Source organism: Pipra filicauda, unplaced genomic scaffold, assembly GCF_003945595.2.
Source record: "Pipra filicauda isolate LSUMZ 115617 unplaced genomic scaffold, ASM394559v2 scaffold6_size6359152_pilon, whole genome shotgun sequence".
NCBI classification, from domain to species: domain Eukaryota; kingdom Metazoa; phylum Chordata; class Aves; order Passeriformes; family Pipridae; genus Pipra; species Pipra filicauda.
Genome location: NW_024104865.1, coordinates 4937996 through 4953245, shown reverse-complemented (window position 1 = coordinate 4953245; position 15250 = coordinate 4937996). Strand labels below are relative to the sequence as shown.

General features: G+C 48.7%; 1 protein-coding gene across 3 annotated transcripts in view; it reads left to right on the top strand.

Moving 5' to 3' along the window:
- Positions 1-3856: 3856 nt before the first annotated feature.
- The window catches only part of TYRO3 (TYRO3 protein tyrosine kinase), a 42668-nt gene continuing 31274 nt past the window's right edge, over positions 3857-15250 (top strand). Inside the window, exons 1-4 of one of the 3 annotated variants that reach the window (XM_039389024.1) lie at positions 3857-4470; positions 7812-7995; positions 10054-10154; positions 14205-14375. In XM_039389024.1, the coding sequence (XP_039244958.1) occupies positions 4383-4470; positions 7812-7995; positions 10054-10154; positions 14205-14375 (544 nt within the window). In that variant the 5' untranslated portion in view covers positions 3857-4382. Of the gene's footprint in view, positions 4471-7811; positions 7996-10053; positions 10155-12468; positions 12576-14204; positions 14376-15250 lie in introns of those variants that run through there. The other 2 variants (XM_027750168.2, XM_027750169.2) reach the window with 2 other exon arrangements.

The window sequence follows — 15250 nt, the reverse complement described above, 5'->3', positions numbered from 1 at the left end:
AAAAGATAGATAACACATATGATGTGATAGTTTATCAGCTCTAAAAAAAATAACCATCCCCGACATGTGGAAAACCAAGTCTGGGCTTGGGGTAATGATTATGGTTGGGCTGGGGCCAAATTGGATAACATTGAAACTTATAGAAAAATCCAAATTTAGATCCACCATACAGTGGTCCCTAGACCACCACGTACACCATGCCACCTGCCACCCCCAGGGAGAGCTGGGAGAGTTTGGGAACTAGGAAAGGATTAGGCCTGAACTCAAAGCTCAGACTCATACCTGACATCCTTTTATTCTGAAGACGAAGTCAATGCAAGTCTTTAATATGATTCCCTGTCCTTATCTTTGTTCACACAATAAGTTAAAACCGGCACATATGAAAGATGTAAGAGCTGGGAGAGGCTAAAACAGAGAGGCTGGAATATTTCAACACAGTTGCTTACCGAAGAAGGTGATAGAGAGGAAAACAAGAAATGAGAAAAGAAAAGATGGTAGAATAATGTAAATTAAAAGAGAACAGAGTTCAGCTGTAGCTAACATAATTCCCAAATGAGCAGCATAACTCAGTTATGGCAAGCTTAGTCCAGACACAGGCAGGATGAGTTTCAGCCTTCTTGTGAGCTGCTACTGCAGCCACCCATGTCTTTAAATACCATACCCAAGGTCTTGGGATGGCCAGTTTTGTCCCATATGTATTCCAAGATGGAGAATTATATTTGGGTCCTCAGAAGTGGCCATGTTAAACAGTATTATTAACTGACATGAACAAGCTCTGGCAATCCCATTATTATGATGGATTAGGCAGAGAACTGAGACAGTTTATATGTAGTTTAACCCTTTTCAGTGTCCTCAAAAGCCACTCTATTATCCAGTAGCTCTCAAGCTGTGTCATTGGCAGGGTTTGGAAAGCATTGAGGGTTTCTGCTTCCTCAGCCACTGTGTTCTGACCCAACTTTGGGGCTTTTATTTGAAAATCCATCCCTAAGCTGCAAAAGTCCTCTCACACATGGAGCTTCCTCCTGTGACTTGCTGTAGCCTCTGGTGGTGACCAAAAAGTTGGGAGCAGCTCTTGTTCTAGCCTGGGACTGAATATGCTGGCTTCAACAGATCTCCCACTCAGGAAGCACCTGAACAACCATCTGTACAGCAGAACTACCTCTGTACTTTAGCAGCCCTTCACTCCCACTTCTTCATCTCTCTTGCCATTGCCACAGCTGCCTGATGCAGGATGAGGGATCTGCTCCCTAGCAGTATAGGGGTTAACACTGCTCTTCAAATCCCAAGTCAGAGGATGGAATGGACAGGTTCTTGAATCAGATTGCAAACCAGGCAGCTCTATGGAAAACATCTTTTACAGAGATTTTGTATCCAACTGCAGACTGACTACTTTGACAATGGAGTGTTGGCATGCACCAGCAGGTTTTGTTGAACTTTTAGGGCTATGGCTTTTCATGTAGAAATGGGTGTTTTGGAGTGCTTTCTCACTGGGATAACCTGTACCAGATTTCCTGTTGGGTTTTAATAATTAGAAGAGGCTGAACAGTTAAGCAAAGTGAGGAAGTCCAGCAAATACTTGTCTTTCTCCTGCCTTTTCTCTCTCCTCTCCCCCCCTCTCTTCTTTTCTTTTTTCCTTGTCCTTCATCTTCTGAAGTCTCCCAGCACTGGGAATTCACCTCTTGATTATTGTACAGCTCTTCAGGCATTTTCTAGAACCTCCCTATGCTTCTGAGCAAAGCAGGTGAGATGTGGCAATGTGCTATCGCAACAGAAGAAGGAAGGAAAGGATGTAATCCAGGGAGGCATCAGCTGTGTTCTGTGTGTGTGTGAGCAGTGAGCACTGTCACTGATGTTACAGCCTACAGAACAAAGCCATGATGCTTAATTCTGTGGCACAAGAGGCCAAGAGAGATTATTTGTCTTTAGTTCCTAAAAGCATTTCAGACTAACCAGTTCCTCTGATTTCTGCATGGTAATAATCCTCCCTAAGTTTTCTGATTTCAGTTTGTGCTCCAACTGGTAGTGCACGCAGGATTTCAGTCCAATTTTCGTATGGGTCTTCCTGCCTATCATTGTTAGCACAAAGCCCTTCTCAGAAGATCTAAAGCCAGATCCCCTGATGGGGAAGGTTCCCTTTGGTCCGCTGCTTCCAGCAAACCTTTGGTCTCTTACACCAGCCCAAAGTCTGGGCTGTTCTATACTATGACAGCTTTCTGTTGGGTACTCTCCTCTTTGTAGATGAAAGCTCCCTTTTCCAGCCCCTTCTCAAAGCCTTTGGGAACATTGCATTTGACATTTGAATGAAGCACAACATGCCTGTCGAGGTAGAAGCATGCTCCAGGCACACCATGTGGAGTCAATGCTCCCTTGGCTGATGCCTCCCCAGTCAGGCTTGGCCAAGTCACAGCACTTGCCTGTGCCTCCTCAGTCCTGCTTGTACACTGGAGTGCTTCCTGAGCCCATGGGAGCAGTGTAGTGCTGTAAGCCTCTGCAATTGTAAGGCTGGAAGAAATTCTTAGAAGAAAATCACTGTAGAAACACAGTATTATTCTAATGGCCATTATTTTTTCTCATGAGACCACTAAAATCTGCAAAAGTAGCTTCTTTCTGGGAGGTGCTATTGCCATGAGTAAGTGCAGAAACACACCATGCACCCAGATAGATGGGTATATATGGATACACGGGGGAGAGGCAGCAGTGACAGTAAGTGCGCGTGAAGCTTTTAGCAAGCATCGGTGCAGAACTTCTCAGCCCAAGAGCTGTCGTGATCCCGGCGAGAGGCATGGCACGATTTCCCCAGGAGCACCTAGGCTTCCTAAGAGCTCTCGAATGGATGTCAGTGTCTCCTCCTAGCCGCCTCATTGCAGCAGGAGACACCGGGGAGGGAGTGATATTTCCATTCCAGTAATGAAATCTTGGCATTGCTCCAGTCCCCTAGGAATTCCTATCAGAAATGTAAATGACTTGGGGGAGGGAGGAGTGAAGATTAGTGTTTGGAATGGAATTATGTGATCTTGTCCTGCCTCAGTTTCTCCATTCCCTTCTTGGGGATAAGGTAGTTTGCCTGCACTCCTCCGTTTAGCCAGTCTTCCATAGTATTGCAGGAGCTGCTAGGCAAGTGCTGCTCACCGATGGCTGTGGTAGAGCCGAAAGCTGCATCGTGTTGTAACGATATTGCTCCTTATGGCGCCTTTCAACCCAGATTTTCACCATAACTCCTACGAAAAGGCAGCGCCGGATTTTTTAAAAACTGTAGATGACTTTTTCCACGCCGTGCTGGTAACCCTGTGGCAGCAGAGATCTCCCTCCTCAGCTCTCTCCCTATTTTTCCACTAGCGGAAAAGAGGGCAGGGCCGAGCCGATCCAGCTCGAAGGGCACGGGTGGATCTCTTCACCTTGCCGGTGCTCCACCACAGGTCAGGGGTGGTCCACAGGGGTGGCCGGTATCCCCAGAGCCGGGGTCCGAACGGTGATGGGAGCGTGGCCGGGGGAAGGAGCCGGAGAGGGCCGGCCGGGGGAGGTGGGACTGGAGGTGCTGTGTGCATGAGGCGGGGTACCGCTCATCCCGGCAGAGCCTTGGGTTGGGGGGACCGAGCCCCGGTGGTGGCCTCAAGCCCTTCTCCCCTGGGGGGCTGGAGGATGCGCGGGGGGTCCTGAGGGGCCAGGGTGGCCTCCCGATTCCGCATATAGGTAGGGGGATACTGGTTGCCTGGCAGCTCCCGCGGATGTGGGTCACCCCCTCCCGGCGCTCTGGAAACCAGGCCGCCCTGTGGAGCAGCCCTCGGGGGGCGCCGCCTCCAGACACCCCCTTGGCCCTCTGCCGCTCCCGCCCCGGCCCGTCCCACCCGGCCGGGGGCTCCGAGCCCCGGAGCCGTCCCGGGGCGGCGGGGCGAGGGCAGCAGGCGCCGTGATTCGCCGCTTGGGGGGCGGTGGGCGCCCGATCATGCATATTCATGAGCGTGATGTCAGAGGGAGAGCACAGCGCGCGGTGACCGCTCGAGAGCGCCATTTCCTGGAGGAGGCGGCGACGGCTGAGTAGGGACGGACAGACGGACGGACGGAGGGACGGACGGACGCGCCGAGTGGCGCCGCGGTGGCTGCGCGCCGGCAGGGGGAGATCGCTCGGGGTGGCGACCGGACCGGAGCGGACCTGACCCGACCCCACTGACCCGCGCCGTCGCCCCGCGGCGGCTTCTACCGCGGCTCGTTTCGGCCGGAGCCGCAGCCAGAAGTTTGAGCTTCCCCGTAGCCCCCCGGAGAGCCCGGTGTCGGGCGGCGACGCGGGGCTTCCCCAGCCGCTGTCGCCGCCACCGCCGCCTGCAAGGGCGGTGGGAGCCCCCCGCGCCGCCGGGAGCAGGGGGGAGGATGGTGGTGCGGGAGCGATGGAGCTGAAGCGGAGCATGGCGATCCCGCGGCTCCTCGTGCTGGGACTCTGGGCTGCGGCGCTCCGGGACATCGCTGCCGTGGCAGGTGAGCGGGGCTGACAGCCCGCCGGCGGGGCAGTGCCGGCGGGGCAGTGCCCCCCGAGGTCTCTGGGCGCTGCAGGAGGGGCTGCGGGGCACGGCTCCTGCTGCTGACAGTGTCCTCCCGCGGGCAGCCCCCGCCTCGATGCCTCTACAGGTGTCGGCGGGGGCTGAGGGCGAGCGCGGGTTCGGCCGCCAACAGCGGCCGGATGCCTGCGGGCCGGTCGCCGCGGTGCGGGGTCCACTCGGTGCGGCGGCCGCGGGGCCTCGGGCAGCCACAGGTGGGGTCGGGGCCGGCCCGGTTTGCCCCTCTCGGCTGGGTGCGGGGGCTCCGCCGTGTTCGTGGGGCCAGCGGCGGGGCCAGCGACGTGGCGCTCGGGCGCCGGCGGGGAGCCCGGGCTGTGAGAGCCTCGCCCGCCTGCGAGTAGAGCGGCGAGCTGGAGCCCGAGTAATCCTCCCCGGTGTGTGCGGAGGCACTGCTCTGGTATGTGCCTGGCGCGGGTCGTCGCCGAGGAAAGCCGGGCGCTAGCGCATTCCTGAGTGGCTTTTGTTGGTGTTCCCCTCCTGAACTCGTATTCCGAAGTTTCACCTCCGTGTCGGCAGGGAAAGGCAGCGCGTTGGAGCGTCTCGGCGTCCCGACTTCGCCGGAGTTTAGCTCCGCGCTGCATGTGGAGCGATGTGCGTGCAGTGACACGGAGCTGGGGGGGCTGTGGCACAGGTTGGATCGCTAGATCAGTGTCCTGAGGAATCTGAGGAGCGAAAAGCCTTTACTTTGGCGCGCATGAGCAGATTTCTTTCTCTCCAGTCTCAATATAACTTCACATAAAACACACTTTGTTCCTATGAATGAAAATATTCAGAGATAGCAAGTTTAAAAAACAAACAAACATATATGTCATGTATTTTGACAACTAGTTTGTTCTCTTGCTGTCAGTGCTTACAACTGCCTGGTAAGAAATTTAGTACAGTTTGTTTCCTATCTATACATTTCAAGACCTGCAGCTCTTACAGGTAGGCTTGGCGGAACCTATTTGGATGAGATTATTTCTTGCAAGGTCAAGAATGTTGTCAGGTGAGAAATCGTGAGTGGGAAAATAGAAGGAGGAATAGGTGGAAATTAAAATCCCTATCTGCCTCTTATGTGATTCTCTCTGATACCTACAGAAAGAGATGCTGCAGCCAAAACTGCATTTATGTCATGTGAATTTATTAAAAATCCCCAGTATGTAATTCTTCATTTCAGTTGATATTGATGGAGGGATTATACCTGGACCATGTGTACAACTCAGACTGAACACTTGTACTGTCTGTTAATTTCCTACATCATTAATTTCTATACAAAATGAAAACCATAAAGGGTCTCTAACAACATTTCTTTGTTTAATTTGTGACTAACTCTTTCAGCATGGCAGTCTGAAGGAAGCTTAGTAGTTTGGTTTTCCATGAAGACACATGTAATGAAAGTGTCTGTCAAGTTGTGCGTGTGTTCAGCAGCCTGGCTACATTAATTTTCTGTAACACAGAGAGAGCTGCTATGAAGCTTTCATGTTATATTCCACTATCATGAGGGGTGAAAGGGAGGATGCTTTCTGGCATGCACTGGGACATATTGTTTGTGTTATGTTTGAGTTAAGTAATGTGAGGTTAGATCATCCTCACCCAAGGTGATTAAATCCTTAAGCCTTAGCCCAGCAAACGAGCTGTAGCAACTAAACTAAGATGATCAGCTTGTCTGGTTTCCAATGCTGTGAATTTTTGTCAATTAATAACAGCAGATAGAAAGGCAAAAGACTGAGTGTGGGAAACCAGCTGTTAGGCTGGGGGATCTCATTAAGGAAAGGAATAAAGACCTTCTGCCTGCTCCTAGGCCGCTGGTACTCATCTGGGTGCCGGCTGCTCGTGGCAGAGCGCTGGCTGGTCCCACAGTGTTGGTTCCCCTTCTCCCAGCTGTTACAAGCACACTGTGAGTTCTGCTGCTGCTGCGCTGCCCTGTGAGGTGGTGCCCTCAAGGCTGTGGGACGGTGGCGTTTTGGCAAGAAGGAAAGGGGCACATCAGAAATCTGTGTTGGATTACTGATAAGACTGTAACAGAGTTTGAGAGCAACAGGGCTGCTCTGGATTTCACTACTGCTGTTTTTCTTTCTGGCTCTGGGTGCTAGCAAGGCATCCTGTGAGAAGCTGACCAGCTAGTGAACTGGGAGAAGTTGTAATGTATGGGATATATATGGCCGGGCAAGAGTGATGGAGTCATTTTTTTATGAAGGATGTGGAGTCCACTGCCAGGGCATAATATTGAGTTAGGCTAGACCTGTTCTGGTCTGTCAGTCCTGTGCCACTGCATAGGAAATGGCCACTCTCCCTAACAAAACTAACTTTACATTTATTCTCTACCTTCCTGCTTTCCCACAGTCTCCTTTGATCTTCTGGTTCCTCCTTTATATGCCTTTCTTTCTTAAATGCACTTAGATAGTTAGCTTCCGTGTCTTCTCATGGTAACAAATTCCATATATTCGCTTCTGCTTGAGGGAAACACTCCCCATCCACCCACACATGTAACAGTGCTCCAGGCCAAATTCTGATCACTTCTGTGTCAATATAAACCTGAGCAGCTCCACCAACTCTGGCCCTGCTGCTTTGGGGTCGCAATGGTATAGCTCTGGGTGCAATGTGGTCCTTTGGCTGGACTGGAGGGTCCTCCAGGGAGGCTCATTTGAGCACACACCCACGTCACGCAACACAAATATCTATTCTCTAAACAGTTCTGCTCCTCAGCAAGGTATGCTGTGGAATAGGCTTTGCTTTCATGGGTTTTGCAAATTGTAGAGAAGCTCTCTGTAATGCAGGGGAACAGTGTACACTGAATAACAAACATAATTGATTCTTTCTCATATCCAAGCTCTTTGCGAATGCATACAATGGAGCAAGCACGATGATTTCTTAGCAGCACGAGAGCACCGTAGCTTAAATTCAAGCCTGGGGAAAAGGGGGAGGTGTGGTAGCCTATTGAATGAATGCAGTTAGCACTGCTGGATCACTGACACGGTGAACCTCCCAGCATTTCTGTCTGTCTCTGCTTGGGCACTGCTCTGCAGATCCTCACCCTGCTGTTACATGAGTTGGAAAAATCCCTATGTATACACTGAACTACCACTTTTCTCCAGGAATTTTGCTTTCAGAGCTTGCATTTGACTATTGTTTAGCAGACATAGTAGAGCAGTACTGAAACAAACACACTGTCTCAGTGTGTGCTGGTAGGGTATGTAATTCCAGACCACCAACCTAGAGTAATTTGCTGTACTCCAACCCCCCTTCTTCTGGGGGTGGGGCGGAGTAGTATTTTTTTTTTAGGTATGAAATTTACAGGACCTCCAATCAAATTAAAGGTGTCCCAGGGTCAACCCGTGAAACTAAATTGCAGCCTCGAGGGAATGGAAGATCCCGAGATGTTGTGGATCAAGGACGGAGCAGTGGTGCAAAGCGTAGACCAGGTGTACATTCCAGTAGATGAAGAACACTGGATCGGCTTCCTCAGGTACAACAGATGCAGAGAAGGAAGAATAACGTGGAAACTATTGCACAGTTTTCTGCTATCAGCTATATCTATGCAACAGCAGTGCCCTCAGTGGGGCAGGGTCCTTAGGTCTGCAATTCAGTGTGTGACAAGGGCATAACTGAGAGCAGAATTGAAGCCACTGAGCACTGAGATTTTATGCACTAGAGCCATATTGGTTTCCTGACTCCTGTGGGGACAGGTGCTTTGCTAATGCCTGTGATGCTTGAGACATGACTTCAAGGTGAAAAGGATGTTCTTGCCTTGTTTGTTCATCTTGTTCTGCCATGCAGCAGTATAAATAGGTTTTCTCCCTCATACTCATTGCGTTGTCTTACTCTCTCTTTTGAGCTGTCAGTCTGCCTAAAGGGTGAGGATTGTTAATTGAAATGAGACTCCCAGGACTACATCCCCTTCCTTTCTTTGGGTAGGTGTGTTTGTCACCTGAACCATTCCTGATTCATTTTGAAATGAATTCTAATTTGTTCCTAGTACGTTTACACCACATGGTATTGGTCCTGCCCCATTCACAGGAACAGAAACTCTTCTTCAAAACAGCTCTCTGTACCTTTATTTCAGCAGAAGAGGCATGTCAGGTAGTTCTGGAAGTACTGAGTTAAACAAGACCCAAGGTTCTGCTCTGTCTTTTTTTTGTGCATTAAGAGAGCTTGTACAAACAAACATGCCATCACCACAAGAGCTCAAAACTCTTGACTGACTGAGAATCACTCTTCCCTGAGCTCTGGCTTCATCTCCTATAAGGTTTCTTGGATTGACATTTCACAGTCTCCAATTCCACCAACCAAAAGTTCTATGTTAAATCTCACCTGTAAGAAACAATTTGATAGGAAAAAACATCTGCGCACAGTAAAACTATTGCATAATATTATGTTGTGGAAATAGTTCGTCTTGAAACTATACTGTTTACTTCCCCCTAGTTCCACTAGTTAACTTTGCCCCTCAATCTCTTGGTCTGTTCTCCTTTCTTGCCTCTTGTTTCCTTCCACTTATCTCTGCAGCACCAGAGATAAGTTAGGATGCTAAAGCTGGACGTGTTTGTGTCTTTTTCTCCTTTTTCCTTTCTTCTCCTAAAGCGACCATTTCTGCCACCCACTGTGTGGTGCAATCGCTGTGTTTCAGAACATGTGGTCCTGGATCAGGACAGCTGATGCTATTTGAAGTTCCAGCTCTGAAAATCAGGCTGTAGTGGGTCCATTTTGTGCATTTTGGCAAACACTTTCCCTTTTCTGTCTTCCTTCCTGAGATGTTCTTCCCCTTCTCCAAGGAGGACTGCCAGTGTTAGAAAGGTGGGCATCAGATCTGTGGAGGAGCCCTGCATGGCAGCAGACCCGTGGCTGCAAATCCTATGGGGGGCAGTCAACATTGGTGCATTGACAGGCACTCAGAATCATACTGACGCCTTTGTAGCTGAGGCCTTGTTGCTTTGGGACCAAATTCTGCCTTTGCTCACCATGCACTGGAGCAGGCCAGCATAGCCTCTTGAAATCACAAACTCAGAGACCCAAGGAGCTTTGCAACTCTTGGGATGAGAACAGCGCCGAGTGCAGTTGAGGTGAGGGGGGCCCTTTTTTGACCCACCTGTTCCTTTATGAGGCTGTTGCCAGTCCTGTCACCTAACTGAGGCAAAAACAGGCTCGTTGGAGGCTTGCAATTCGGAGTTTCCTGCTGTCTCAGATGCTGTCGCTCTTGGAGGCTAGCTAGAGTCATGCTTAAGGATTGAGATGACCAACCCTTCCTATCCTGAGAGGACACAGATGACTGTTTTTTTGCGAGGTTGTTTTGGAGGAAGGCTGGCTGCTCTGCTGGGGACTCTCTCCACCCACTTTAGAGAGGAGCCTCCCATCTCCGCTGTTTTGCCACATGCTTTATGCTGGCTGGCTGTTGATGTCCTCCCCAGAGCTGGCTGTGTCTCAGTGGGTGTTTTCCGTGTATCTGGTTTGCCAAACAGTGAAGGGTCCTTTGGGGCAAAAACATGCTTTATCCACATAAAATATCGATATGGCTTTTGACTTTTTTCAGCTTGAAATCCGTCGAGAGGACAGATTCTGGGAAGTACTGGTGCCAGGTTGAGAACGGGGGGAAGAAGGAAGAATCACAGCAAGTGTGGCTCATAGTGGAAGGTAAGGAGTAGTAGTAGTGCTGGTTTCCTTTCAGGGCTGACCCACCAATATGCTCTAGGTTGCAGTGGTGAGAGCAGATTGCTCCAGTGACAGGCTTCTTGGCTCTGAACCGCTGCTAACTGCAGTGAAATTGCTACAGAGCAGTAGTAAGAAATAGGAGAATTGCATCAAGGAGCAGAGCTGTCAGTTCATTGCCTTCTGGTTTTATTTTGGCATGTTAGGAAACAAGATCCTTTCATGCACACACATTTCTTTCCAGCTCCTAAATCCATTGTTGCATTCATCTCTAAATACTTTGTAGAATTGAAAGAGGTCCTTGGAGCTCATCTGGCCCAACCCACTTCCCAAAGCAGGATCACAGCCCGGTTCTGTGTATCAGCCGAACAGGTCTTTGAGGGCAAGGTACACTTTTAGCCCGGTGCTGAGTTCTGGGAGAAGTGCTGTACAGCAGCACTTCATGGCTGTGACTGTTCCATGTGGCACTGTTTGTCCAGGGTTTTTTGATAAGAACAACTTCTATATGGTTGTCCAAAAATAACCCAAGGCAGTGTGGATTGGTGGCTTCTTACTGTCTTTAGTTTCATTTCCCTTGAGCCATGATTCTGTTAGATCCCAGAAGCTAGTAGTCATAGGATGGCTTAATATTTGGTGAAGAAGTTGACAGGAACAGTACATTGGCAGCAAGAAGTGGCTTTTTGGATGTATTGGTAGCATTTTGAGCCAGAGCTGAATTGACAGTCTTAAAGAGGGGGGAGCAGGGAGGGTGTTGTGGGAGATGGTGTGGTCTGGGTGTTTTACAGCAAAGTTTTCACTGACTCAGAGCCATGGAAACATTCATAGCAGCTCTCACAGGAAAAGGAACACTTAAATTCTGCCTTCCATAAATACCAGGCTTTTGTCCACCTAAATTTTCGGGTGCAGTTTCAACCGGAGAACAGTGTTTACAGCTTAAAATGCTCTCTTTTGCATAGTTTCTATTTCTGTTCCAATTACCAGGGCCTGCTCCAGAGGTGGCTGCATCTGCATGGTGGGTGCATTAGGAGTGATTGGGTAGCTCAGTGTGCTGAGCTATCTGATACAAACAAGGCACCCTTCTGGACAGCACAGGCAAAAAGTATCAAAGTCACAAAAACCAGCTGCAGCTCGGTAGGGGGGGAGTGTATTGAGAATAAAGGCCAAAGCTGAAAGTGGAAGCGAAAAAAATGCAGCCAGTCGCCTTTACGAGAAAAGCAGTATGGTAGCAGGTAGTTGAACTGAGCATGTAATCATGTGCAAAGGGAGTTGGGGGATAAAATTAAAGATTAACAAGTAGTGATAAAGAGTGGGATTTTAAAAATGTGTCAGCTCTTGGCATAAGAAAACACCTGGCAATGCAAAAGCCTATCAGTCTCACCTTCACTGTTATCTCTATGTATTTCTTCCCTGGGTGTACCAGCTTTGCCTAGAAATGATATTGATAACAACTGTTGTCCTCTTTGACTGAGAGAGGATTTTACTCCGGTGATTTTCAGCCTCCCATAGGTGCTGACACCCTTCAGTGTGCCACACAAACAAGTGTGGACTATTGTTGATCTAACCTAAAGTGAGCTTGACTGAATTTCTGTGCTGTGTAATATCTGCTTTGAGATCTACTTAGGTAGTCTGTATCTGTCAGAATTTGTAGCAATGGCATTTGAACTGTCTTTGTAATAGAAATGTTTTATCTTATGAAACACTCATTACAATTTACAGAAACAAAATTATTTTACAAGTGTTTTCTGGTTTAGAAACTAGACTCTGGCCTTGCTGAGAACATGATAGTGTTTGTTGCCCAGAGAGGTGATCTCAGAGGCACACTGTGGAGTGTTAAAAATACAGATTATGTTTGTTACAGAACTTTCCCTCTGAAATTACACCTCTGACCACATGGCCGTTCCTGGGGCCGCTAGCCCCCATTGGCTACAACCAGAGCCCAAGCCACACATGTATGGACACATTCCCCTGAATTGACACTGTCTAAAAACTGAGCTGTACCAAAAAATCAGCCTCATAGGTTGGATGCCGGCTTGGAACAGGGAATAGGCGGGATCATTTCCTTGCTTTGCCGCTGATTTCCTGGCTCCTGGCTGCTCAGTGCCTCCGTGGTGCATCTGTGAAAGGGGCATGCTGGCACTCACCTCTTGTACCAGGAACTGGGAGGCCAAAGGTGTCGCAGACAGCGAGCCGGCCAGGTAACATATGTACAGTGTGGGTTCCTCAGCTGGATGAGTCAGCTGCACTCCCTAAGCTATGAGAGTTTTTAATTGTGGTCTTGTCTGATCTGTTTAGCTGCTCCCAAAGTGAGAAAACCTGCCGAGCTGGGCAGGATCCACCTGAAAGGTTACCTTGGGTGTCATGACAAATGGACAGGAGGCAGGGATCCTGCTCACAGGTAGAGAAAAGGTGATTATTTTCCCTTCTAATCTTCCTTGGAGAAGGAGGGCAAAGCAGGCAGAGGTATTGCAGCTGGTATCTGGAAAGCTTATTCATTTTTATTGTTTATGTATGAATGCAATAAAAAAATGAAATAAAATATGTAAACAAAACCAAACAGTAAGCCATGTTGATGGATATACCTGTCCTGAACATTAGCTTATGCACAGATAGGCACCATTATTGCTCAAATGACCTATTTTTAGATCTGTTTTAGTTTGTTCATTTACTTGCCACTCTAAATGGAGTCAAGGAAGGCACAAAAGAACTGCCACCTGAAGGACACAAACAGCGACTGGACAGTCAGTGAAAGACTGAGAGTATCACTTTTGGCTGTAGCTTAGGGGAAATGTCAAGCGTTAGGCTTCTAAATCCCTGTTTAGGCACCTCCATTAATTGCCTGCTGGTGGAGGTGCACAGCATCTGCCACACCAGTGGAAACCCCTGAGCCTGCCATCTTTGACCAGGGAGAGACAGTGTAATTTCAGCATGTGAATGCTCAATGTTTTTGGTTCCTCTGTTTCTGCAAGGCAACAAATCAGCAGTTTTCAGGACACATTTTTTCCAGCTGAGAATACCTGATTTAGGGGTAGATGCAGTCAGTAGTAGCTGTGCTTGATACCCAGAGATTTTAATATAAAAGGGAACTGAATGCTTCTCTGGGCTCTTCCGCCAACCATCAGAAGTACGTGCTGGCTGTCCTGCATGGTCAGCACTGGTGCTGATGGCTGGTGAAGTTTGTGTTACTGATTTGGAGCACTGAAACCACAAGAGTTTTGGCGTTGCCCATAAGAGGAACCACATCTCTTGATATGTTGAATTACACTCGACTATTGCCACTTAGAGATGATCTGAGGTAGTCAGCATTGCAGTTGCATTTTGCTCCCTGTGGGCCTGTTGTACCAAGCAAGAGGCTTTCCATGGTGGGGAACAGATAGTTACCAAGAGAGCTGTGTCCATGTTTCAGAGCCTTCAGCTCTGAAACAAATTACCCCTGACTTCAAGACAGCCTGGTTGTGGTGGTGTTAGAGCATGCTGGAAGGCATCTCCAGTCAATTAAGCTTCAGAGAGAGCATTGCAAATGATCCCAGTTTCTCACCGGGGGGTTTTTTCCTCATTCATGGGTTTGTTAAAGCCACTAGTTCAACACGTTCTCAAGCTTCAGGTTTTAATGCATGGCAAGAAGTATCTGTGGCTGGATTAGCTGTCTTCTAAAGTGGTGTCTGCCGCTGTTAAAGTTATTGACTGTTGCCTCTTTAAACTCCAGTCTCTTCAGCTGAAAAATTGAGCAAATACTACCACTAAGAGCTGCTTCATAGGGGAGTCTTGAAGGACACTCAGTGAAAGTGGTTTTTCAAAGGCATTTTGGGAAGCAAGCACTCTTTCTCTCAGACTTCTAGTGGTAGTATTTAAACATTCGTGCCCTGAGGTGATCCAGCGTATCTGACCCTTGGTTTTTATAAAGGGTTTAGAGGGCATCGGATTAGGCGTAGTGGCTGGGCAGATGGATGTCCAGTGTTCAGCACTGGTATTAGTGGAAATAAATAATAGACAGAAAGAGTGTCTCCAGTTATTGTCACTTGTCTGTTGCTCTTCTAGGTGTGCCCTACTTTACTGTGGAACCTGAGGATGTGTCCGTGTCCCCTAATGCCCCGTTTCATATGGCCTGTGCTGCTGTTGGTCCCCCTGAACCAGTGACAATTGTCTGGTGGATGGGAGACTCTAGAGTGGGGCTTCCAGACATCTCCCCCTCCATCTTAAATGTGTCAGGTAAGGTTGCTGCCAATGCAGGGGATCAACTTTAAGCATCAGAAGAGGAGGGCTCTCTTCTGATCATGCCTAGTGACACTGGGTAGCCACATAGTGTGAGAGTGGTGTTTGACTCTACATTAAGGGTTGAGGGGTCATGATCACATACAAAGCCAGATTGATCATCTCTCGGGGTGATGGTTGCTCAGTGTACTTTCTGCTGGTTTGAGGCACACAAGCTCTTACAGAGTTTGGGTGTGACTGGCACTCTGTTAAAGGTGCTACTGAAACCCAGTGCCGAAAGAGGCACTGGGTGCCTCTTTTGTTCCACCTCATGGAGGGTGTTCATGGTTATATTCAGTGACTCTCTCGGTGCCCTTTGGCTTGTGACTCTCCAAGCATTCACATGTAACAGATGACATCTCCTCCTGTGCACAGCCATGCCATGCACTGCTTTCCCCTCTCTTCCTTACCCCGTCTCTGTTCGAATGCCCTCGTCATTAAAACCTGACTGCCTCTTGTAATTGTTTGACACTTTTAGAGTGGTTGTAAAGGTGCTGAAGTGGGCTGGTTGATATCCTTTAAGACCAAGGTTTGCCCCAGAGCAGGCACGGTGGTACAGCAGCAGCGTCAGCAGAAGAACTTGCGAGCCAGTAGGCGTTTGGGCCTCTCTTCAGACCGCTTTCAGGGAAGAGCAATATATATCTACCAGGAACTGTCTGCAGCTATTCTTGTAGGTACAAGAGAAGGTTCTTGCCTTCTCTTAAAGGTAACTTTATTCCAGTTAGTTGTCTAACAGCTTTGGGTTATGTCTTCTCTTTGGTGCTGTTTTATTATTCTCAGCATCCCCGAGCCAAAGTGGAACTAGGTATTTAGAAAGAAAAGTTTTTACAGCT